The sequence below is a fragment of the Eulemur rufifrons genome, chromosome 12 (genome assembly GCF_041146395.1).
Source record: "Eulemur rufifrons isolate Redbay chromosome 12, OSU_ERuf_1, whole genome shotgun sequence".
In the NCBI taxonomy this organism is placed as follows: domain Eukaryota; kingdom Metazoa; phylum Chordata; class Mammalia; order Primates; family Lemuridae; genus Eulemur; species Eulemur rufifrons.
In genome coordinates, this window is record NC_090994.1 from 675,622 (window position 1) to 698,160 (window position 22,539).

General features: G+C 40.8%; 1 protein-coding gene across 1 annotated transcript in view; it reads right to left on the reverse strand.

The window, feature by feature from the left end:
• The window catches only part of CSMD1 (CUB and Sushi multiple domains 1), a 1,254,382-nt gene that overhangs the window by 306,669 nt on the left and 925,174 nt on the right, over window positions 1–22,539 (reverse strand). Inside the window, exon 8 of the mRNA XM_069485062.1 lies at window positions 10,364–10,451. Coding sequence (XP_069341163.1) covers window positions 10,364–10,451 — 88 coding nt within the window. The remainder of the gene's footprint in view (window positions 1–10,363; window positions 10,452–22,539) is intronic.

Here is a 22,539-nt window from a genome sequence, read left to right on the forward strand (position 1 = left end):
CTGGGCTGGGGTGTCCGGGGGATGCAGGGCCCATTCCTATCTCCCAGCTCTGGCCTCACAGCCGTGCCCTTGAGTCTCGCCGTGTGGCCTCCACGGGGCAGGGAGCCAGCAGGGGAGCCCCTGGCTGAGAGGGCCCAGCGCTGAGCCCACCCAGGGGCCGTGGCCACGGGACCCTAGCCCAGCCAGGAGGAGGGTGTGCCCCGGGCAGACGCATGGGGAGGTTGCCGTGGACAGCAGAGGGACACAGGGTGGAGGACAGACTCAGCCCCCCACGGTGGCCGATGTGCCCTCTCCCCAGCCCTGGCCTTTTGCATCCTGAGACACGGAGAAGGGACAGAGAGGGGACGCTCACCGCCAACTTTAACCCCGATTGACTCAGAAATCCCTGATTTTAACTCTACCAAGGGTGAATAAATAAAATTTTCTGACTCAGACAATATGGAGATCTGGAAAAAGAAATTAATTACCAATCACAGTTCAGACAAAGTCACGTTTACTTGTGGACCTGTAATTTAATGTCATAAACGCATTTTAGCTTACTTTGCAAATAACATTGCTATTCTCATCGAGCACGGGTCTCCCTCCCGGCTTCGCCACCTGCTTCTGTCCCCCTCTCTTACTCTCTCCCTCTTCTGGTTTTCTCTCCTTCCTCCTTACTTCTTTCTCCTCATTAAAAATTGTTTTCCCCACAAGTAGAATCAGTTATAGTGGCAGTTACTGTAGGAAGGTGCAAAAACCGACAACTCTCTTATTAATAGAACAGGCTGAAGGTATTTTTCCAACTTTAGAATAAGAGACATGACATTTGATCTGAGAAGGAGAAAAGAAAACCTGCCGGGAACATCTCTGATGTTCTTCGACATCTTGAGAACATTTAGATTCAAGTCTCAATCCTACAAACAAAATATCCCCCATGCCTTAAACACCCAGTAAATATAAACTGAGTGAACTAATTAAGGAAAGTCACTTTCCCGTGGTTATATCCTTCAATCTGTATGTAAAGCGGGAATGAGAAATTGTGGTAGCGACCAAACCTTCCTCCTGTGAATGAGCTGGTAGGGGTGAGGATGCATCAGACAGCTCCTGGGCAATGTGCTAAATAAATATAAACTGCTATGGGAATATTAAAAGAAAAACAACTGATTTTGCATTTAGCATAAAGGTAAGAAAAAGTTATTGCCAGAAACTGAAATTTGAGTTGGCTCTTGAAAGAGCCATAGAAGTTTTTTTCTTTCCCGAAATGAGTATGTGTGTCCTAGATCAAAAACTCACCAAAGCAAAACCCTGTTGGTTTCAAAGTTGGTGGTTGGTTTGGGTAAATGAAAGGAACTTGGTTTTTCTAGAACAGAACTTTCCAGCGGTTATTCCAAAGGAGGCTGCGCCATGCCTTCCCACCTGGAAGGTCCGCACCTGTGCTCCTCCTCCGTAGACACGTGGCTTCGGTTGATGTCTTTTCCCTCAACTTCTGCTCCTTTCTCTCACTTTGAGGCACAAAACGTAGTTCATTTACTGCTCCGTGTCAGGTTCAGTTTGAGAAATATCCACCCACAGCCCAGCAGCATGTGAGGCTGGGAGGCTGGGAGAAGCCCCCAGCCAGCGACGGCGGGGACGGAAGGCTTTGTGTTTATTCACCTTGAAATCTCTCAGCCTCTAGCTCTGTGCGCTGAGCTTCTCACATCCCTACAGTCGACATCTGTGGGATGAATGGGCAGGAAAAGCCAGGAGGCAAGAGCAGGAGTCCAGACCATCCCTGAAATGCTGGAAAAGCCGTCAAACTGGAAGGCTTTAGGGAGCAAAAACCCAAGGCAGCCTCAGGGCAGCATCTCACTGGGCAGGCAGGGAGCTCAGGCTTCCCCGAGATCCTTCACCTCTGTTTCAAAACAGCTTCCGTCAATGGTAACTCTGCTTTTTGCTTTTTGCTCTCTGAGGCATCTCCACGTTACTTTCCACGGGGGTTGCACTGGTTTGCAGCCCCACCGGCAGGTGCTGGGGGTCCGGCAGGTGGGGGGGTGGTACATTCACACCTAATGGGTGTGGTACACATCATCGGGGGGATGGACACACCTGAAGCTCTGACTCGGGTGGGGCAAAGGCAACATATGTAACCTAAACATTTGCACCCCCGTAATATGTTGAAATAAAAACAAACAAACAAACAAACAAACAGGTTCCATTAGATCACCGCGCTGATCCTCCCATAAGCGAGTCCCTGAACCATCAGAAAGGAGCCCGGATGCTGGACAGTGGCTGTGAGAGGTGCCGTTAGGGACAAGGCCCTAATCAATGGACCCGAGGGGGCAGCAAAGACAGGTTGTGAACAAACTGGGCACATGCGAGGAGGGAGACGCCGTCACACCCCCCGACTTGCTCAGCATTCCAGAAAACACCTTCGTCAAAGAGACACTTGCGGCTGCTGTGGCCACCACAATGCCTTTTACTACCTTTTTGATTTCCACACAAAGCGTGTCATTTCTGGGTCATTTTTTTCTTTTTATAGCAACAACTTTTAGACTCATCTCCCTCAAGCCTTGCGGCAATTTAGCGCCGCGACAAATGCATCAGACAGTAGGCGGACCGCTCTAGCCTCGGGACAGAAAGGAAACTCATATTTCATGTGAGTTTTAGGTGCTGGATGTTAGCGAGAGCGCGGCAAAGACCCCTCGACGGCGATGACACCAGGCGGTTCGGGACGGGAGCAGCAGCTGTGCTTTCCGAAGGCGCGTCCCCTGCCACCGACGTCACACCGTGACCCGCTCTCAGAGCACGACACTGACAAGGGGTGCAAACTCTCCTGCGAGGAAATTTAATTTAAATCTTCCAAGTCTGTTCTATCAGAGGGGCCACTATTTACAGAAATGAAGATTTGGCTGCTCAAAGTGGAAAAATCAAATCCACAGGGTCACCACTAATCAAGCAGAGGCGGCCCATTTCCACGCACCATAAGTCGTACACTCAGGGAGGAGCAGGCGGGGAAGGGGTCTCAGTGGGCAGGAACCGGGAGAATCAAGGCTGGGGAAGGGGCTCTCCCCGCAAGCCAGGTCTCCCCGCTTTGTGTCCCTTCCTGAGAGGAGGCAGAGGCCCCTCTCTCCTCCCTGACGACCGTTGGTGCCTGCAGACGGCAGCCCCTGAGCCTGTCTTCCACTTGGGACCAGGAAGCCCAGGGGACCCTCGCAAGTGTCGGGCCAGGAGGCGTTTTACAGCCCATCCTCTCTGCTCTGCAGCTGGAGCGAGGACACAGCCAGGTGTCAGAGCTGGAGGACGGGAGGAATCAGGCAGAGTCCACAGCCTGGGCCACCCCCATGGCTCACGCCTGGGTCATGCACCTGCAGGACACGTGGGCAACGGGCATGGCTCGCTTTGTCTCACGGACGGGCCCACCCGGCGGTGACGGCTGGACAGCCACGCGGATGTACTTACACCACTGAACGGAACCTTGAAAAGTGACTAAGATGCTAAATTTTATGTCATGTATTTTACCGAAATCAAAATTTAAAACCAAAAAACCCTAATACCCAGGCCATAATCCTGACTGATTAAACCAGAATCCTTGGGCTAAGGGTAAGGCCCCAGGAAAACGGGAGCAGCTCACGCTAACTCTCTCCTTCCCGCCCTTCCCTCAGCGCAGTTCTGGCGGGACGGAGAGGAAGACGGAATGAACCATCAGAGACGCTGAAGAGTTTTTACAGGAACTGAGGAAGTCCGGGAGCGGGGGAACGGCCCCCAAATAAACGCACGGGTTGACTACTTCATGTTCACTCCTTCAATACGGTTTCCGAAGCTGTGGGCTCCTGTGCTGCCTCTGGGGCTGCTCTCCAAGCTGCCTTCGCCCCTAAGGCTGTCCGAGCCCTAAATAAAGCCATGGGATTTTTGCAGAATCTTATTCTCAAATAGATGTTGGCAAAAAGCATGACCAAGAGCCACCGAGCTTTACACCTCTAATGTACTGCCGAAATCACCACATCTGATATTTCAACCCATTCTTTTACAGAGGAGGAACCAAGGCTCAGAGGAAGGACTGAATTACTGAGGATTATTAATATTCAGAGCCCCCGACGGCCGTCTCTGATGGTCCTGGTGAGGTGGGCTAATTAAGCCATCAGCTCTCTTTTGCATCTTGAAGCTAACAAATTAACGGATGCTTAAATAACAATCATTCGTTTTCCTAGAAAACTGTTTAAATGGATATTTTATTTTAAAGAAAAAATTATTTGTCTGTTGAAGGCATTTTAAAGACTGTGGAAGAGACAAGGGGGACGCCCCACAGGGCCTGCTCGGTGGCTTCTTCCCGGAAGCAGGTCTAGCCCGATACACGAGATCCGGAACATTCACCGGGTGCCCTTTACGAAGGGACAGGAAGGGAAATATGGGTTGTAGTATTTCTTTACGTGGTTCTTAAAATCACACTTGAGGTTCTCTGAAAGAGCAGTCGTCACTGCCAATATTTTTCCTCGACTAGCTCAGTCCTCAGCGGCCGTAAATCTCCAGAAAGCTGCAGCCTTGGGTTAAGGGCATGCAAACATGCTAGGCCCCTCAAGTTTTTTCAAATTGTAAACACACTCTGGACCACGTCAGGGGACTTCGGTGTTGTGGACTCCAGTGCGGAAGCTCAAGAAAGGTCCGTAAGCACCGATGACCTGCTTTATTTCTGTGGCCAACCCAGACCGAATGCCCGTCCACACTGCGTCCTCCTCCTCCCTGTTTTCCTCAGGGCGAAGCTGAGTAGCGAAGAAATCATTGACCGAAACAAACGCTGGTGGGAGAACTAAGATGATGCTTGAGTTTCAAAAAATATAAGACGGTTCTTTGACTTCCACGTAGGAGCACTGAGTGCAAACAGATTATGTCAGAAGGAGGGAATAGTTTTCCAACAAGAAACTGAGCTTCCATATTTTTTTACAATTCCCTACTCCTTCCACTAGAGTTTCCAAATTTTGTTTAACAAAACCTCAAATGCGGACTTGATTCTAACTTTAAAAATGCTTCTTATATTAGTAATCTGATTTTTTAATTGATGAGATAAAGTAGGCTGAATAATCCGATAATCTAATAGAAATAGTCATAACAACACCTGTATTTTCTTGTTATTAAAATAAGCAACAACGTGCACAAATGATCTAGTGAACTGAGGGGCTCCGTGCCTAAGACAGCACATGAAGTAGAGAAACAGTAGCTGTCTCCTTGGGAATAATCATATTCCTGAAAATTTGTCAATTTATCCAATCAAAATGTATCATTGTTCTATAATATGCAAATGTAAATACATGTCTTATATACAGTAAAATTAAACGATTTAACTAAAATGACCGAGCACTTCCCGTGAGGCGAGCGCCACACCGGGCACTGGAATCGTGCTCACGAATAAAACAAAGTTCTGTTCTTTATGGGACTGACGCTCTTGTGGGGGAGAGATGACGCATAAACGTGCACCACGCTTATTAAAACAAACGTGCAGACATACACATGCACCTAATTTCCTGTGGCCGTCAGTGACAGGAAGTAGGAGAGAAGGTCAGAGGGAGCCAGGACGCGGGGAGGAAAGGCCCCCTTTGCACGGCAGGGCCAGGAGGGGCACCGCCAGACACCGGAAGGGGTGAAGGGTCTCACCGTCCACACTCTGTACACAACCACATGTTTCAGCATCGTGGAGAGGACAGGAGGGAGCAACAAACCATGGCAGACAGACAGAAGCAGGAAATAAAGACGGGCTGCAGGGAGAACCTGTATTACCTAGGATGTAAAGACTCAGGTGTGTGCACCTGCTCCAACTTTACGAGTACAACTGAATTTTCCATTATAGCAAATTAAAAAAAAAAAATAGGATGCCAAGAAAAAGAATCAAAGCAACCCCAAAGCAGGTGGATGTACAGGAGGGCGATGACCAGAGTCCCCAGGTGTCTCTCCACCGTTCCCTCCACAGGTGAGAAGACGACGTTCTCACAGGGACACCCTCGGACACCACAAGGAACAAAGCCTGTGGTGGCTCATAGTGCACCTGTGTGTCCCTTGGAACTCAATAAAAAGCAATTCTTGAGGAAAAGAAGACCAGATTCACTCCCTGGCTTCCACGCTGTCTGTAGGTGCAATTATTTACAGGTTCACGGAACGGGAGGCAGAGGCGTCACTGAAATTGACCCACAGGGGAGAAATAATGAACCCGTGCAGCAGTACTGTAATAACTGTAAATAAAATTAGCAATGCCTTACAGGAGAGGAGGATCACGACATAGGGAAATTAGAAATGAGAAGCAGAGTACCCAGAAACCTGGGCTACGGATTTGTTTCTACTTCCCACTGATGATACGATTTTTCCTTTATTTACTTCAGTTTCTCCTTCCGTTTGATGACAATTAATTCCATTTGACATCCCTAGTCTTACAAAGCATGTGTAGAAAATAAAATAAAAGAAACATAAGAGCCTTGGGAGATAAAGAGTGCTAAGACACAAGAACTGAAGTTACTACCATGAATAGTAACATGAGCGTATTGGTGACATAAATTAACCGTTTAGTTTTTAAGTCGTATCTATCACTGCTCTATTCCCCAAATTCCCTTCTGAGCAGAGGTCATGTATCTTTTTAAAGAAAAATTGCCGATCTGTTCTATGACCAGCAGTGCTAACTTAACTGGTTTAGCAGAGCACTAACGTGGCTATGGTCACGCAACCCTAGGGACAGGCTTCTTAGAGTGGATTTAATCCGATTCAACGGAAAAAGAATCTACCACGTGTTGAGCTCAGTCAGGAAAAATAAAACAAATACGACTTCTTTCCTTTCCTTCAGAACCTCATGGTGTAACGAGGTGAGGATAGAAACAGCAATCTGTGTCCAGCACACACAGATGCCAGGACGAGTCGAAGTGACGGGTGAAACATGCCGGGAGAGAAGAGCCCCTTGTCCTACGGCAGCGGCTGCTGTGTCGGGGGATGTCAGAGGTGCTCGCTTAGCGACAGGGATGCTGTTGGAGAAACACCTGCTTAGGCGATTTCGGGGTTGTGCAAACTTCACAGACTGTGCTCCCACACACCTAGACGGTGCAGCCTCCCGCACACCTTGGCTGTGTGGTCCCGCCTGGTGCTCCCAGCCTGGTGCTCCCAGCCTGGTGCTCCCGGGCTGCAGACCTGCCCAGCGTGTCACTGTACTAAGGGCATCTAAGGGTCACATGGCACCTTCACACGGCTGTGGCCCACCAGCCTGCATATAAACACGTGTGGCTTCTACTCTCCCACGTTCTAAGAACTGTCCCTTGTTCTAAAGGCAACATATGTAACCTAAACCTTTGTACCCCCATAATACGCTCAAATAAAAAAAAAATTAAAAAAAAGAATTTGAGCTGTGACATTACTACAGATTTAAAGGATGATGAGGGAATACTGTGAATACATTTATGCCAATACATTTGACAACTTAGATGAAATTGAAAGATCCCTTGAAAGGTGCAAACTATCAGAGCACACTCAAGTAAAAACAGACAACTTATTGTACGTAAGCCCATAAGTAGAAAAGAAGTTGAATTTGTAGTTTAAAAACCTTCTCATAAAAAAATTCCAATTCCAGATGGTCTCACTGGTGAATTATTCGAAATAATTTAGAAAGAAATATTACCAATTATATACAAACTCTCTTAGTATATTCCAGAAAAGAGAACATTTTCCAATTAATTTTATGAGACCATTATTACTCTGAGCAAAACCAATGTCTTTACAAGAAAAGACTATAGCTCAACATGGCTCATGAACATATCTGCAAAAAATCTAAACAGAATTTTAACAAGTCAAATCCAACAGTATATAAAAAGGATAACATATCTTAACCAGATTAATTTTATCCTACAATGCAATTGATTTTTAACACTGAAAAAATAAATTAAATCATTATATTAACAAACTAAACATATAAGTAAACAAACAAAAGATCATCCCAATACATGTTAAAAAAAAAAAAAACAGCTTTTGAAAAAATTCTATATCCATTTCTGACTTCAAACAAAACAAAACAAAACAAAACCTCACAACTCTCCACAAATTAAAAATAGACGCATACTTCCCTAACCTGATAAAGGGCATCTATGAAAAACCTACATGTAATCTCATACTTAAGATGAGAGTCAGAATGGTTTCCACCTAAGCGCAGGAATAAGAAAGGGATGTCTCACCATTTCTGTTCAATCTTATAATATAGTTCCTAGCCAGTGAATACAAACAATAAAAATAAATAAAAGACATTCAGATTGGAAAGCAAAACTTAAAACTCTATTTGCCGATGACAATATCATCTAGGGAGAAAGTCCTATGAAATCTACCAAAAACTTCTAGAACTAGCTTATCACGGTTATGTGTATATTTGTATACACACATACACACCCTCTATAGATGATAAAAATATTTTGCATTTGTATCTAATAGAAAATGTAATCTTGCAACTAATTTTACCAGATGTTATATTAGTTGATTGCCATTGCCCCAAACTTGGACACATGTAAACCACACAGAGTTGCCCCAAGAAACTAAGAAAGTGAAAGATAGTCTCTTCTGAGAGAAGGTTCTGTGTTCCATCCTTGACTGGCCCATGTCTGCACAGCCTGGCTTCCCTCCGACCCCCACCCCAGCCCGATCAACACAGCCCTTACAGTTAAACCTCCTCTTCAGAAATAAGGCTAAGAATAAAATACCAGCATATTCACCCAGGAGACTATAAAATTTTCATTATTGCCCTTGTGCAAAATAGATACTGGCCCCAAATGTTCATGACTTCTCTGTTAACTTTTGAAGCTCAAGCATTTTCTCTGGCTCTCTTCACCATGGGACACAATGTGAAGAATTCGGTCCTGTCAAATATAATCTAATTTGCTATATTTTACAATTGAGCCCTACAACCTAGACCAAAGAAGTTTCTAGATTCCCGGGAAGCATTTCAGGGATGACAATATTGCATGGACAGTACCCCTCACAAATAAAGTGCTTTTGGCAAATGGGTATTGAGTACTATTGTGCCGGGCACTATTTCAGTCGCTGAGGAAGCAGAGATAAATAATACACCAGCTCCACGCTGGGGAAGCTTAATTCAGGCGGGAAAATGAACATGCAAACACCTCGTGATGACTCACTGCCGTCCACTCTAACGCAGGGATGCACACAGGTTCTTTGGAAAGGAAGCACGAGGAACACTGTTTCCTCAATGAGGGACACAAAAGAGGTGACTTTAATTCAAGGAAGGAGTACACAGAATGGAAAGCCCTTGGAAGGATGTATAATTTTATCTATTTGCTTTGTTTTCAAAAGAGATAAAATTCCTGAATGTCTTCAAATGACAGCGATTTCATATGATAACAGAAAACCAGCATTTTTCTCTGTTAGCTTCTTTTCTTGACCGATTCCTGGTCGAGGTGTTACCAGCTGACACAGACCTGCACCAGACTCACTGGGATTGCTGATGACTGTTTACCAACGACTCTCTCTGGGGAACTTCCTCCAGCCACAGGAAGGGAAGAAAACAGTGGTGGACAGGCGGGACAGCTGGCACCAAGGTGGGCCTGTGTGTAGGTACAATCTCTACCCCAGAGTGCACCGTGGGATCAGACCAAAGTGAGTCTCTCATTAAAACCAGCTTCCTGCTTAGCATTCTACACGACCCCATCCCCCTCTCTTTACTTTTCTCCAATTTTTAGCTCACTTTAATGGCCTCAATTCTCTGCGTGTATCTTTTTCTGTTTCTCTCTCAAAAACGGTGACATTTTAAGGAGGAAAAACATATTTCCTGCTTCCCTTTACTCCTTGATTTTACAGCTACTCCCAATACTAGTGTCCATCTCGTAAGGTGGAAAATTTTAAGTTTTTTGAACTAATTGAAGAAAATGTAAAAGTCCAGAGTGGTAGGATGATTATAATCACTACCACATTCATGATGTAGCAACTGGAACGCAGTCTCTGGTTCGTCACAGTCCCAGTAATATGTTTCACAACATTTTCTTAATGAACTGAATTGGCTGCTACTAACCTTCATCATTTCTCAAGTTTATTTAATAAAATAATTATGAGGTTATGATTAAGTTTTCCCCTCTATTTTTCACACATTAAAAATTTATAATATGAAATGGTAACAGATGAAAAAAAGAAAAACATCTTGAAGACCAATTTTGACAATATATTTTTAGAGATAAATTTGTATTATTGGCTCAGATGGTGACAAGTGTCAACTCCAGAGTATCTTACAGCATGTTTTAGAGTTCTACAAGTAACGTAGCAGCATAGCAATTGATCAGTTGTACCTTTGAATCAAAAGGACAAAAGACTTAAACAAAAATGGCAAGCTGACATTATGTATGTGTTAAAAAATAAACGCTTTCCCAACCACCGCTTCATCTCCTACCTGAAGTCAGAGCCTGCTCTTCTACCATTTTCTGGAATCCCGGGATCCGGACACATGTCGGAGACCAACGCAACGCCTCCTTGGCTCACTGTAAGAGACAGAAATATTATTAAAATGTTGTGCAGCTGTTGAGGAAATAACCAGAGAAGAAATTTATTCTAGGCATATTTGGTTCAATGATCATGAATTGAAATGTGATTTTTTTAAAGAAGTAAGACAGCTTCGGTACATTAAAATAAATATTTATTCTTATTAGTAAAAATCAAATTTTTTTTTCCTGGAGAAAGGATGACAACATTCTTTGAGTTCTCTCATGTATTAAAAAGATCAAAATTTAATTAAAAAGCTCATTTGTTCATTATGACTTCTTTTACGCCAGCTCACAATTAATAGCATCGTAAGAAAAAATGGCATCTCGGGAACAATGGCTACTCTCCCAGGGAAGGAAGCCTTCCTCACTCCCCATGGGGAGTGATAATTACAACAGGGATGACAATTACTCCGATCTATACAATAGATAGTATAAATAAAATTACTTGTATTTTAAACATTGGATGTCCTTGTCATTGAACTAAAAACCCAAATGGCCTCTCTGCTTAGGTGTGCTGACTTGTTTCTTGAGTCTATTCTGCGAAGGGCCTTCTCTCCCTTTGGCGTTTGTGCCATCACAGAATAGTTTGTAAATAACTCATTTCCCTATTGGGTAGAGTTGCCGCCACTGTAAATTCCATTCCACCCTGTATAATTTGTCTGATCCAACCAATGTGATTACCTGTTTCTTTCCAGAAGTTTGCTCAACAGAGGGCTTATTACCCAATCCTGTTTAATGAAATGTGAGAGGAACTCCATTGGAGTTCTTCTGGGAAATGCTACTGTGTGTTAACAGAGAACATATCTCTTTCACTCCGAACCTTTCTGCAACTAGATTTTAGACACTGAACTGTTGGTGCCATCGTGCTATATAATCCAAGGACAGAGGCAACAGCACGGGTGGAATATGACCTTCCATCTCATTGTTGAGACAGAAAAGTGACGATTTCAGGAACCCATCTTAATTATGAACATCCAGTTGAATGACTCATATATTTAGTTTAAGCCCATTTGAATAAGTGATTCTATTAATTGCAACTGAAAAGTGTACATACAAATAGACATATTCTCACACATCTTTTAAGTGACTCCATGAGAAGAAAAAAGTATGTATAGGTAGATGTTGAACTCCTAAAATATTTTATTAAAACTTTGTATAAAAATAATAGTAATTATGTATTTTTTTCTTTTTTCATTGCTAAATTAAGATAAAATTGGGTAAGGATATAACCCTTTAATAAATAAAAATCCTATTAGAATATATTAAGTGACTTTATTCTTTGTATATACTTCACTATTCCAAATGGGTTAACCTATATTTTTTACAGATTTTTATTTTTAATGAAGTTTTTAATAACATCTAAAAATTATTTTGCTGTATAGTGTGAGAATTATATTGAACATCATTTTATTTTCTAAATATTTAATTTTCTCAATGTCATTTCAAAATAATCTAGCCAGTTGGGCAGTGACATGAGTAAGTGGTAGGAGAGAAAGCTCCAGACCCTCATTTCTCCATGGAAACATCAGATAAACAACTATCACCGGACTGAAAGAATTCTACCGGAGCTCTGGGAACTGGTAAAGATCTACAGCAGCCGCACAAATGCCCCGTGAAGCAAACGCCACGTTCAGATTAGTAGGACATTTCATGGGGGTTTCACTCTTTCGTGTCTCACGCTCTGCCTGCGGTGGCACAGTGCAGTTGAGAGGAAGTGGTCCCATTACCAGTTTCCGTTCAAGGAACAGAGAAGCAGAGAAAAACTATTTGGCAACATGCTAGTTTCTCTGTGGGCTGCCCGAGGGACGGATTTCTTTCTTTCCTGACTTGGAGCTCAGAGGGGGGATGGTGGCACGGTTTGATCTCCAGCTGGAAGCTATGGGAAGCAGCGGTGTGGCCACTATGAAAAAACGGAGCAGTACTGCAGACCCAAGGGTACCTGTAAGTGACAGACGGAAGGCAGAAGAGTACAATAGAACAGCTAAGGCCCCAAGAATCAGCCGAATTGAGGCTTATTGGAATTTAAGATATTTCAAAGCAGTTGGGAAAAACAAGCAAACAACAACAAGAAACTTAAAAGTACACACACAAACCCAGAGTGGACACAAATCCAGAAAAGACTGAGAAGACTTTCAGTCTTTAACCCAGGTTGCTCTCAAGACTGAGAGGCTCACTAATTAGCGAACATCTTCCACTTTATTCTGCAAAGACTGCAAGAGATGGTTGATTTAAAAAAAAAAATGCCTAATCTTTTTAACAAAGATCGCAAGGCATACAAAGAAATGGGAAAATAGGGCTCATTCAAAGGAACAAAATAAATCTCTAGAAACACTCTTTGAAGAAACATATACATTACACTTATTAGACAACAAATTAAAAACAACTATTAAATAAGAATTTGAAAAAATAATGGCTAAATATTTCCCAAATTTGAGAAAAGACATGAATATACAAATCCAAGGAGTTTAATGAACTCCAAGTATGAAAAACCAAAAGAGATCCACAAGGAGACACATTATAATCAAACTGTTAACAGCCAAAGAAAAATAGAGAATCTTGAAAGCAGAAGAGAAAATCAACTTGTCACAAACAAGGGAACCCTACTAAGACTATCATCAGATTTCTCAGCAGAAACCTTGAAGGTTAGAATACAGTGGGATGACATATTTTAGTGCTGAAAGAAAAGAATGTCAAGGGAGGCTGCTATATTCAGCAAAACTGTCCCTAACAATCAAGGGAGACATTAAGATTTTCCCAGACCAAAAAAACTAAAAAATAAAAAAAGTGAGAGTTTATTATCAGTATACATGCCCTAAAAGAAATGTAAAAGGGAGTCCTTCAAGTTGAAATGAAAGGACCCTAGACAGTAACTTGAAGCCATATAAAAAGAAAAAGTTCTTCAGTAAAGGAAAATACATGAAAAACTATGAAAAACAGTACTTTAGTAATTTTGGCTTATAACCCAACTTTTAATTTTCCACAGTATTTAAAGAAAAATGGATAAAAATAATTATAAATCTATGTTAACAAGTACATAGTATATAAACATGTAATTTATGACATCAATATCATAAAGTAGGGGGCAGACTCGTAAGGAGTAGACTTATTGTATATGACTGAAGTTGGTATTAAATTTAAGATACTGTCATAATTTTAGGACATTATATGTAATCTCCATGGTAACTGCAAGGAAAGTATCTATAGAATAAGCACTGAGGACAGGAGAAGGGAATAACAATATGTCATTGCAAAAGAAGATCCATTAAACACAGAGAAAAACAGTGATGGAGAAAATGAGGGACAAAAAAGCTGTAAGACATAAAAAAATCAAATAAGAAAATGGTAAAATGGTTAAATATTCTCTTATAGGTAATTACTTTAAATATAAATGGAATAAATCCCTGTTACAGGCTAAACGATGTCCCTCCCCCTAAAAACGTATATGTTGAAATTCTGACCACCAGGACCTCAGAACGTGACTGTCATTGGAGATAGGTTATTTGAAGAAGTAATTAGGTTAAATTGTAGTCAAAAGGGTGGGCCCTGGTCCAGTCTGACGAGTGACCTTATGAGAAGAGATTAGGACCTGGATGCACAGATGAAAGACCAAGTGAAGAAGTAGGAAGAAGACAACCATCAACAAGTCAAGGACGAGACCTCAGAAGAAACCAGCCTTGTCAGTACCTTGATCTCAGACTTCTGGCCTCCAGATTAGTGAGGAGGTCAGTTTCTGCTCTTTAAGCCACCGAGCCTGTGGCGTGGCATGACGTTACGGCAGCCCTAGTAAACTAATACACCCCCAAACCAAAAGACATAGATTGGCAGAATGAATTAAATAATATATAAATAAGTAACAGGATCCAGTTATATGTTGCCCACAAGAAACTCACTTTAGATCTATGGACACACAGAGCTTAAGAATAAAGACTAGTCAAATTAACAGAGCCAAAAAATAGAATGGTGGTGGCAGGGGCTGGGGGTAAGAAGGAATATGGAGTTACTGTTTAAAGGGTACAATGTTTCAGCTGAGAATGACGAAAATTTTCTAGAGATGGCTAATGTTGATAGATGTACAAGAATGTGAATATATTTAATGCCACAGAACTGTATACTTAAAAATGGTTAAAATTAGTAAATATATCTTATCTCCCTACATATGCATTATATATACATATTATATATATATGCACACATATATAGAGAAATACACACACATAAATTTCCACCCTTGTAATATAGCTCTACTACTTTTTTCTCCAATCCAGTGGTTTTCAGAGTCTGCATTATGTGCTAAGGTAAACTTTCTAATCAGTAAGCAGTGGTCAGCTACTGACTCTCTAAAATTTATCTCCTAAATATATCTAGTTTTAATAATTTCAGACTCTAACGCGGAATGGTACTTTGGTCCTATTTTTCCTTTCTGTCATCACCGGCTAGATGCGTCCTACAAGCAAGACAGTTATTGCTGCGGCAAATCAATGCAGTTCATCAAGGTGAGTGGCCTGTTCTTTTGTCAGAGTAGCATACTCCGGCGTGGCTCTTAGCCCCTATTCTGAGGTACCCAAACTGTGTGTGTGTGGTCAAAACACAACACACCAAGGCTTAAAAAGGTCCACTTGTATTTCCCTGTTCTATTTTTCCTCACATGGAAAAAGATACCAAACAAATTGGATGTGCCCACCCAGGACAAATTAAAACATTCTGGGTCCTTCTCGGGATAACGCCAAAGTCCCTTACTTATTAAAGAAAGGTTACTCAGTTGGGATTCTGCGTGAGCACAGAATGAATCAGAAAGCCTGAACGGATTGCAGATTGTGGAAGATTTCAAAAGTGTGACGAGAGATTACACATAAAATATGGGTAATTTTCTGAAACAGAGATGGGTGTTTAATGTGTTCGGGTGACAGAAGAAGCAAAGTGACAAACAGGGCAGGGACAAGCAACCAATTAGCTCCATAAATCCCAACGACCTATTCTAGCTGCATCACGTGTCATTAACTCCTCTGAAAACCGAAGTCACCGAGATCAAGCCACTTCGAATGGAATCCCCAGAGCCTCAGAGAAACATTTTCAAAAGAGAGGAATTACTGGGCTTAATATCATTTAAACCCAAATTTTGTTGAATTATATCTTTTGAAAGCTCACAGTACACATGCCATAGATATTAATAAATATATGAAGTTTTAGTCAAAACCTTGTAGCTAAAAATCAAAACTGAAAATATTCAATAGAGGCGTTCATTACACATCATTAACTAATACTAGAGCAAGATGTAAAATTATGCAAGTGGATGCTCAGATACAAATTAGAGAGTTTGTAAAAGACTTTGAATGGATTTTATTTAACAAGTATAAAGTATATGTTTAAATGGCTTTTTCACAGCACGTTGCTTCACCGTACCCCATCAGATCCGCGCAAGACCCGTGCCACTGTGGGGCAACAAGATCTATGCTTCTTCATCAAATTACCCTGCTCTTTGAGGACGAGTGTTAGGAATGCCAGTTAAAACTCAACACGAATTTATTTGTAGCAAACTATACAGCCACACCAGGCATTACAGTGAAGGACATAAGGATACAAAAGAAGTATCTTACAATTACTCCTAAGGAGATTAGAGACAAATAAATTAGTGGAGCTAAGATTTATACTAGTGAAATAATCAGAAATAATTACAGATAAAGTGCTAAGAATAAGGATGATGATGTAAGATTAAATATAACATTGCTAGAAACTCCAGGTGTCATTTACACATTTTTAAATTTACTCCGTATAATCACTCTATAAATTGTTACTATTAAACCCATTTTGCAGGAAAGAAAACTGAGGCTGGAGTTTTGACCCAGTTAACTTAAAATCCAAGTTCCTTTCCCTACACTCGCTGCAATGACCTAATGAGACATTATATGTTAAAGGGCTTTATGATCTAAAAGTGAGGATTTTGGTTAATAAATTTTTTTTTAAATTCTTAATAATTCTTTAAAAATAAGAATTTTTAAATTCTTAATAAACATTTTTAAATTCTTTTATAAAATGTGTTTAATAATAAAAGGACACAGAACATAAAAAGGGGAGGGAGTATAAAGGTGTTTTCATTTATATTCTCAACCGGCATACACATGGGAAGCCATATGGTTTGAACCATGAGACTTCAGTTCGAACCATCTGGTAGCAATTTTCTTTCAGTAAAAAAAGAAAAGAAAAAAAAAAAAAAAAGATTCAAAGGCTTTCCACAGAAGACATTATCCACTTTTAGAGAACTAGAGGTATGAATTGGCTTGAATGTTAAATCTCTATGTAAGTTGTCATTTTGAGTTAAATTTCGGATGATATTTGGAATAAGTGATCAAAAATAAAATCCATTGAAATGAATTTGCCCTTTTTAGTGCAATGGCTCTTATAATTTATTATTATTGCATATTTTCATCGGTGACACTTATTTCTTCAGAGACCTACAGCCACGTTTCAGCTGGATCAATTTTGAGATGAACTATAACCATTTAAACCTTCAGGGAGGTGACATATGTTTTTAGCTGCATAACAATCAGCACTGTTGTTATACAGAACACATTCTGCTCGAAATTCCTTAATGGCAATATCCTCACTCTGTTGGTGACCTTTGCATGAGTGACAACCCATTCTAGGATCTGTGCTTGGGGATACTGCAGACTTCAGACTTCCCTGCCACACTCAGTTTGAAATAAGTCAACGCTGACATTTTTCCCTTCAACGTTTAACAGACTCAGTATTTCCTCACCAGAATGAAAAACAGTATCTACTTTTTAACATATTTCCCCTTTTTGATGCACAAGAGGTTTCTATCTCATCAAGAATGAAACTTATTTATATTCTCCCTTCCTCGAACACCAGTAAGTTGATTAGATGATGATTTCCATGTTAACATTTTGTTATTAATATTTAATAATTTATTTCACGTAGGTATAACAGGAATATCTTGTCCTAGAGCATCGCATGGGACATTTTTACGTCCATATCCATATTTTGGGGCACTTTTCTCTGTTTTTATGGAATATTTGTACAGTCTCTAGTACAAATAGTTGGTTTTTATCCCACAGCAGTAAACAAATGTTTACAAGCTCTATATAAATAGAACAAATAAGAATTGTTGACCATCGGTTGATAAATTCTTATTATCAGAGCAACATGGGAGGTTTTAAACGGTAGTTTACATAGAAATGAGTTGCCAAAAATGCACTGCTTTTATATGTGTTGTTTTGGGTTGCATATTAATGGTTCTCCCACCGGACTTGAAGAACCTACAGCCCTGTGTGTGTGAGAGTCATGGTCTGGATTTTCCAAGAGTCTAATTTGTTACGTCACCACATGTTTTTGTCAGCTCCCTCTCTTCTCTCAATGCATGTCTTAGTGCGTTGACTTGTAAAACACCAGTAGTTGAACAATTATCATAATTTTATAGGCAGATTTTACCAATGCTTTCTTCTCTCCAATTCTACTGTCATGGTTTTAAACTCTCTAAGTTTACAGTACTATATATTTTAAAATACATTTTGGCTTCAAATGCTATGCCCTCAGAGACAAGATTGAGAAATTTAAAAAAAAAAATGACGATTGCCCAATAAATAAAGACTATTTGACTAGTGTTCAGAACCTTAAGTCTTTCCAACATTATTCTAACTACTACCCACAGGGATCCCACAGTCTGGATAATTTTGAATGCCTCAAATTCTAGCACTATTAAGTCTTCTTTTTTTCTTCTTTAACATTATCTCCCCTAGAATGTTTTTCTACCAGAGGGAAAAACAAGATTTTTATAAGGCTCTGATATTAATAATTATCCTTCCAACTGATGAATCACTATGGCAGCAAATGTTCAAAGAGGGAATATTTTATGGATGTAAACTCAAATTAAGCCACAATGCTTAGTTACTATTCAAGCAAAATGAAAAATAAGAATATTCTAGGGAAAGATCAGTGTAAATGACCTTCGCAATGTAAATGGCGCTGAAAATCTTACAAGAGCCTTGAGGACTTTCCTGGCTGCTATCTGTCCAACTCCATAGCGTGCTCTGAGATGCTGACTCGAATGTGTACTGGCAGCAGCAAAGAGACACGTCTCTGCGCCCTCCGCGGGCTCCCAGGAATGCAGAGTGACGGTCATCAGAGAGAACACCCGCTTAGCTTGAGGAATTCCAGCCTGTCATCCCTGGTCTGGTCTCTTTTTGCACATTTAAGAACTCTGAACCTAGGACTAAGGAATATTTTTCAGGGCTCACTCAAAGACATCTTGCAGGATGCCCAATTATTCATGGATTTCTGACAGTGAAGAGAGCATTGGACCAGGCTAATTTATGTTACTTAGCATAGGATCTAAAATACCAGGCCGGTCATCTTGAGATCTGACAGCAAAGGGAAAATGCTGAAGTTACTGTATGAGATAATTGACCTCAGAAATATACATTTTTTATTTTAAATTTATATTTAAATATCATATTCAAATATTTTATATTAAATATAATTAAATATTAAAACTTTTATTTGTCAATTCTTAGATTAAAAACATGGGAAATATTAATGATCTGAATAATGAGCTCCCATAGAAAGTCTGACAACAGTACATAAGTGATTTCAGAATTTATTTAAGTACATTCTGACTAGCACAGTAAATATAAATGATATTAGCAAGTATTATAGAACTTATGTATATATTTATCTTATTGCTTTTATTTCTATTACCTATGTATTCAGAATAGGAGAATAATGTCATTTAAGCTTTATTACAATGCATATTAAATAGATATAAATATCCAAGTAAATATATACCTTTATTTAAATATATGTTGATATTGGTAAATCAGTAGTATTTAATATGAATATTTTATCATATATTTTTATATCATAGAGTTGATTAATATTTATTTTCCATAGTGCAATGTATAGTAAGAAAATGCTTAGAAATTCTTTCTGAATTTTAAAAAAGCAGCAATATTAAATTATTTGATATTTTCACGATACACAGTTTTAACAGTATAATTAGTGTATCAATAAATTCAATTGATTTGAAAACTGTTTTAAACATAAATGGAATAAGGTATGTAAACCCTAAAGCACTACACAAATGTTGAAATCTTTTATTTCCTAGTTATTTTTTCTTTTTTTTTGAGACAGAGTCTGGCTCTGTCACCCTGGGTAGAATGCAGTGGTGTCATCACAGCTCACTCTAACCTCCAACTCCTGGGCTCCAGCGATCCTCCTGCCTCAGCCTCCTGAGTAGCTGGGACTACAGGAGGCCACCTAAATACAGTGCCTCATAGTTTTGAGACCAGAGACCATCTTTTCTATTTTCTCTGACTCCCTTCTCAACTCCAAAAACAGTTGCTCAGTTTTATATAATTAACTAATGGAGAATTGGATAGGTTATCTCAGAAAAATGTCCAAGAATCAACTCAACTTTTTTTTTTCTCCACTGCTCTGGACAACAAAAAACACATGTTCTCCATGAACCCCTATAAAATCAAAAGCAGTCTGAGAGTTCAACCTTCCTGCTAAGTAAATTAGATATCTCTTTGTTTATGGTTAGAACACTTGATTAAAAAAAAAAAAAAAAAAAAAAAGGCAATGTCTGTCTATAAGCCAGTTTTGTAAAAAGTCTATGATGGCCCTGAAAAATGTTCGTCCACAGCCCCCGTGTGTGGACGAGGAGATCTTAAGGGGAGTTGCAGGAACACAGATGTTCCATGCAGGTCCTATGTCGCTAATATTTGTTAAAAAGTTGTTATTGCTGTCAATATCCAATGTATGCTATTAATCATGGTTTGCTAGATGTATCCTTATTTGTGAAAGAAAAATAAAATTGACATCCTTGTATGTTAAATAAACGTTGTATAATTTGTATTGTCTTTCTAAATTCCCTATTTCATTTTCATGTACTGTTAGGGTTCGTGCGTGTGTGTGTGTGTGTGTGTGTGTGTGTGAATTCTGGCCTCAAAAGTTACAATGAATCAGGCCCTGAGAAAGCCTTAAAAAAAAAAAGCAGGATTCGAGTTACTGCAGAAGGCTAGAGTAGTGCTCTGAAAATGCACATTTAAGGTGAAACGGGGGAAAAGCTTTCCTGGAGTAAATTGCCTCTTGCAGCCTCTGCCTTCGGCTTCTTCCGTGGGACTCATTAATCCCTAAGCAAATCCGGGCCAGTCCTGGGGGCCATTCCCCGCTGCTTCCTGGATGCAGAAACAATGAGTCGCTAACAATAGAACCAAGAATCCCCACCTGGGGCATTTCATTCACCCCCCTCAGGTAACAACCTCAAACTGAGGAGATCTTAGATGCAGTAATAAAATCTGGTTCTTCTCAAAACCCACATATTTCCCATTTTATTATTAAGTGGTTTTTATCTGGCAGGATATGTAGACACTTAAAGTGTAACTTGGTCTCTTGGGTAAACTTATTTATTTCAGCACACAAAAAAAGGAGTGTATGAAACTCAGAAAATTCTTCTAAAAATCAAGATGTATGCCGCTGGTATGAAACGCTGCTTGTCTCTGGAGAGGCCGGCACAGCATTTCTGAGAGAAAGCCAGCGTTCATGGTCACGTAGGGATTTCAAACTCATCTTTTACTTGTACAGAGGAAGCCAGGCATTCCAGCAGGCTCCAGGCTCAACGGAAAGATTTGATGTCAGTAATTTCCCTGCTTATCATTCGGGGGTCCAGCCACTCTGCCTCCTCCTGGTCCTCAGGGACCCTGTGCCGTGACATCCCACTGGGTAGAGCCTACCTCTGCCCGTCTCTGTGTTCAAACCAACCATCATTTCCCTACTCTGAGTAGAGAGAATTTCAATCAGGTTTCCGGACACGGGCAATCTGTGTAGACTCATTCAGAGTCAGGGAGGCAAGAAACCCAAGCAGGGAATGAATCCCTGACACAGACGAAGTGAGAGGGGAAGTCCTAATACTCGGGCTTCTGCCTCCTGGAATCTGCCAACTGCAGTCACCCGGAACTTCCCCTTTGACGGCTCTGCTCGAGGACATGGGACACAGCAGACAATGTCTAGAGCCTGAGGACTGAGCGCTCAGCCTTTTTCTCTTGCCCAGATTCCTTTCTAAGAGGCCGGGTGACTCACACCTTACAGACCACAAAATCTCATTAAACAGTTTGTTTTTATTAACTCAGTCTAATGTGGTTCACTTTCCAACCTGCTCAAGTGCTCCTTCCTACTGACGCCAAGTCTTTAGACAAAGCCTAACTCTTTCAGCCAACTGCCAACCAAAGAACCCCCCAAACCCACCTGTGACTTGTAAGCCCCCCACATCAAGATGTCCCACCTTTTTGGGCCAAACCAATTTCCATGTGCTGATTTGTGATTTTACCTGTAATTTTTGTCTCCATGAATGTATAAAACCCACTGCAACCTGGCTGTCTCGGGACCACTTTCTCAGGCCCCCTTGAGACGATGCTCTTTGGAGAGTGGTTGCTCCTACTGGCTCAGGATGAGCCCTTTAAATATATTGGTAGGATTCAGTTTTTCCATTGACAACCCACCCAGAATGGAAAGTCTAAACTTACACATATACAGAGATCAAGACATATTATATATATTGGACATAATATGTATATAAAGTGATATACATTAAAATATATATTAAAAGATCAGACCCCAAGGCACCACATACACAGGAAAAGAGTTGACAAGAAATAAGCCCCCTGTGGAAAAATAGCTCAGAAATAAAGAAACAAAACAAAACAAAACAAAAAAAAACCTTGCCATTTACAACCCTGGTGCTGTGTGGAAGAAGAAATCACCACCAAGAATTTGTCAACCTTAAGTCTTTCACATGGATCATAGGCCAAATTCATGGAACCTACGTGGCCCTAAATATCTCAAGTGGAGAATGGAAGTCGTAGGGTATTCCTGAGTACTGACCCAAGCAGACACAAATCCTCTCTGGAGGAACACAGCTCTCATTCAGGCCTCAAGGTATCCCCAGTAATAAAGTTTCAAGGAACATCGGTTCACCCTAGAAGGAGAAAAGCCTCCCCCAAACCAAACAAGAGCAACAGCATCACGACTGAGGGTCAGAGGGTCACAGACAGCGGATACGAGAGAGTTCAGG